At 38.2% G+C, this 3,842-nt stretch overlaps 1 protein-coding gene across 1 annotated transcript; it reads right to left on the bottom strand.

Annotated features, from left to right (window-relative positions):
• Positions 1-334: 334 nt before the first annotated feature.
• On the bottom strand, positions 335-3,361 carry LOC107008425 (probable E3 ubiquitin-protein ligase ARI7). Its single transcript, XM_015207456.2, has one exon. It carries the CDS (start codon positions 3,238-3,240, stop codon positions 667-669), a length of 2,574 nt encoding a protein of 857 aa, XP_015062942.1. The 5' UTR covers positions 3,241-3,361; the 3' UTR covers positions 335-666.
• Between the last annotated feature and the right edge of the window lie 481 nt (positions 3,362-3,842).

Below are 3,842 nucleotides of genomic sequence, written 5' to 3'. Positions count from 1 at the left end.
GATCATAACAAAGATAGTGCATAGTAGTCACCCTCCGAAAATTCATGCCAAGCATATCTTCCGTTCAAATTTTCTACAACTTCAAGTTCACTGACATGCTTCAAAACACATAGTTTAATGTTTTATTACACAAGTTCAAGAGATTTTTCCCTCGAAGGCATATTATCTAATCGTCTCCCACGTTCAAGGATTCATGGATTAATTTAGTCCTTACATATAATATGATACATGGGGACATCCTCTGCAGGTAGAGTAGAATTTTTTATCACCTACTTCTGATTAAGGAGCTAAAGACCTAGAAGGCATCAAAGCAGAATTATAGGTTCCAAAAATGTTTCCAAAGCCAAATAAAGATATAATGCAAAGTACCAGTTCCGAGGCTTCACAATAAACACTGGCAATTAATAGTAAGTAATAACATAAAGCTCAAGCTGCTGTGTACCTGGAGAAAGTGTATCACTACAATTACCAGGAACTTCATTTATATGTATAACTATACTACTCCCAAAGCCTACGCATCCAACTGATGCAATAAGAAAGTTTTAGGTAACTATTGACCAAAAGCAGAACATAAGACTGATAAAATGGTAAGGTAGAATAATGCAAAAGCTGAATTGTGGCCGAGCGTATCCCCCGGGCAGCTATTTATTTTTAGGTGCAAGGACTTCATTTACGGTGCTCACATATTTGGCATGTGGAAGCATGCTTCTTATTGAGAAACGTACACTTCTCGCATTCCCAACTGCCAGAAGCATCTTCACTGCACATCAGGCATGTTGTGGTAGAGTCAGCATTCAGAAATGTGCATGAATCACATGCCCAACCTTCAAAATCAGCAATAAACTTTTGTGTTAATGATGCTCCTGTTGCAGAAGATGCCTCTCCTAAATCATTGTCATCCAACTTTATGATTAAGGATGCCCCAGAATTTGTTTTCCTGTGCTTTTCCGCAGCATTTATTCTGCTGCTGCTCCCAGCCACATGTGGAGTTTTAGACAGAGTGAGGTTGTTGCTTCCAGCCACATGTGGAGTTCTAGACATAGTGAGATTGTTTCTTCCATCCACATGTATACTTGCCAAGTTTTTCGCACTGCCTGCTTCAATGTTCATTAACTTTCTGCCCCCAGCTAGCAGTAAATTACTCAAGCTGGTTGTGCTGCTCATCCCAGCCATATGTGGAGTTTTAGACACAGTGAGGTTGTCGCTTCCCGCCACATGTGGAGTTTTAGACAGAGTGAGTTTGTCGCTTCCATCCACATGCGCATTTGCCAAGTTTTTCACACTGCCCCCTCCAACGTTGTTTAACTTTCTGCCCCCAGCTAGCTGTAAATTACTCGAGCTGGTTGTGCTGTTCACCCCAGCTCTTTGTAAAAATTGTGGGCCCAAAGTAAAACTCCTTGTGGCTACAGGTTTCTCTTTTGATTCCATAAATTTGACGCCCCAAGCTTCAAATGGACTTTTTGATGTTCTCACAGTGTTGTCTTCTCTTATATCAAGATTATTGGCCCTAGCTGTATGTCCTCCACCAGGAACTAAGACATGTTTCGAGCTTGCAGTGCTGTTAGTGCTAGGTTGTTTTCCATTTCTAGTTCTCATGAGGGTCATAATTTTCTCAGCTCTTCCCTTGACGAGCATTCTGTCCCCACCTAGTACTAATTTTTTTGAGTTGGTCCGTTTGCTGCTCAAAGCTGGGGTTTTAGAGCTCGTTGCAATGTTTCCATGAGCTCCTTGGGAATCCACATCTTCAAGACCATTCTCAAGTGCTCTAACTAAATTCTCAAAGTAATTCCTAGTTACACTAGTCAGACTATTAAGTTTTATACGGAATTCATCAAATGTTTTGGAATTACCTTCTTCAACATTCAGGTAAATCTCCAGTTCCTTCTCTGCACAAAGGTGAAGCCTCTCCAAACCAGCCTCTGCCTGGCCTTGCAAATACTCAAAAAACTGCCTTTTTGTTTGCTCCTCATCAGGCAAGTAAAACCCATAAGCATAAGTCCACTTCAACACTCTCCTACACTCAACAATCTGCTTCCATGCTTCTAAGATGAACTTCAATTGTGTCTCTGGTATGGATTGCAATTCACTCAGCTCCTTAACATTCACTTCCCCCATTCTCTTCAAATCTTTTACAGCTTTTCTCCTTGACTTCTCATTAGCAGCCCATCTCTCATAATAATGAGTGTACTTCTCAATAGATTGCTTGGCCATTTCTTTCTTTTGGTCATCTTCATTCCCTGGCATGTACTTGTTACATGAATTATAACCATGAACTGACCAGGAATTAAGGCACAACCAACAAAACTGATACTTGCAAGGGTCTCGACAAGTCATACGCATACACCCTTCATTCTTTTCAATTGGCCTCTTGCATTTTGGACAAGCCTTTGTGTAAGCCAAAATCCAATTTGTGTTCTCTGATTCTGCATTATTTTTCTCCATCCACTTAACCACCATATCACAATCAACCGGACTATGAGCTTCCTCTGTACAACTCCAACAAAAATAATTCGAACAGACACATATAACTTCACAATTATCACTCCCTATATCAAATTCAACTGCAAAATTACATCCAGGAGCAGGACACCACTTAATCTTCCTATTTTCCTCAACATAAGAACGAAAAAGAAATCCATAATACCTCTTTTTATCATCATCAGATGCTAACCGATCAATCATATCCTGTGAAACAGCAACTTTACAAGAGGGTTCTGCACATCGCAAATTCAAGCATCCAGGACCATCAGTTATTGAATTAGAAATATACCCTTTCCAACATTCAACACAAAAAGGATGACCACAAGCAGACGCCAAAATTCCATCAGAAGAATAATCCTCAAAGCAAATTCCACAAGTTACCTCCCGAGAATGAACAACTTTCTCCTGAATTTTCAAGCCAACAGCTTCTCTAACATTGGATTCATCGGCAAACCATTCTTCATGAACTTTATTCACACTCCAGTTATACCGACGGAGTAAAGCAGATGCATCAGTTCTGGAAACAGAGAGAACAGAAGAAACCTTAGAGATATCATCATCCATGAGACGACCGATATCATCATCGGACAAAACGACATAGTTTTTGTCATGGGGAAGATCATCAGGATCATTATCGATGATATCATCGCCGGAAGACTCCGAGCCACTGTCTCCACCGTTGATGAAGTCGTCGCCGTACAAGTCATCGCCGGCGGAGTCTACGTCGGTTCCATCGTACATGTCGACGTCGTTCTCCATGATCAAAAGTGATAAAGGTAAAAATTAAAGTAATGAGGAGTAAAAAGGGCGCAGCTGAGTGAAAGTATAATGGTATTGTATTCTTCTTGGAACAGAATTTTAGCCCTAAATTACTTCTTTTATAAGATTGTTGAAATCCGAATGGTTATTGGACAAGGTTTTACAATTTTGTGCAACTATGCCCATTCTCTTGACGTGGCAAATATTATAGACTACTATTTTATTTTTTTATTTTTAAAAAAATTAATTAACTTTATAATTTATTTTGAAAAAATTAGCAAATTAGTCACAATCTATAATAAGGGGTGTTTGTCCATGAGCAACGTGGGTTCGAACCTCATGGACAATATTTTATTTTTTGGAACTTTTTTCTTTTTCTTTTTGGTCTTTTTAATTAATGTGGGGAGACTTTTTTTTTCAGTTTTCTTATTTATTTATTTATTAGTATTCTTTATTAATTCGAATTGGTTAATATTAACCATAATTAATTTTTAATTTATTTTTATTTTTTGTTTTACTAATTATTAATTTCTTGATATGAGTATCATGTGTTTATTCTTTATCAATTAATGATTATTGATTATGAATGTGAATATTATTAA

This window comes from Solanum pennellii, chromosome 1 (assembly GCF_001406875.1).
Source record: "Solanum pennellii chromosome 1, SPENNV200".
Classification (NCBI taxonomy): domain Eukaryota; kingdom Viridiplantae; phylum Streptophyta; class Magnoliopsida; order Solanales; family Solanaceae; genus Solanum; species Solanum pennellii.
Note: the sequence above shows the minus strand (reverse complement) of the source record. Positions and strands in the feature narration are given on the sequence as shown.

Coding starts and splice junctions, on each gene's coding strand:
- LOC107008425 (XM_015207456.2), bottom strand. CDS start 3,240: ATGGAGAACGACGTCGACATGTACGATGGAACCGACGTAGACTCCGCC.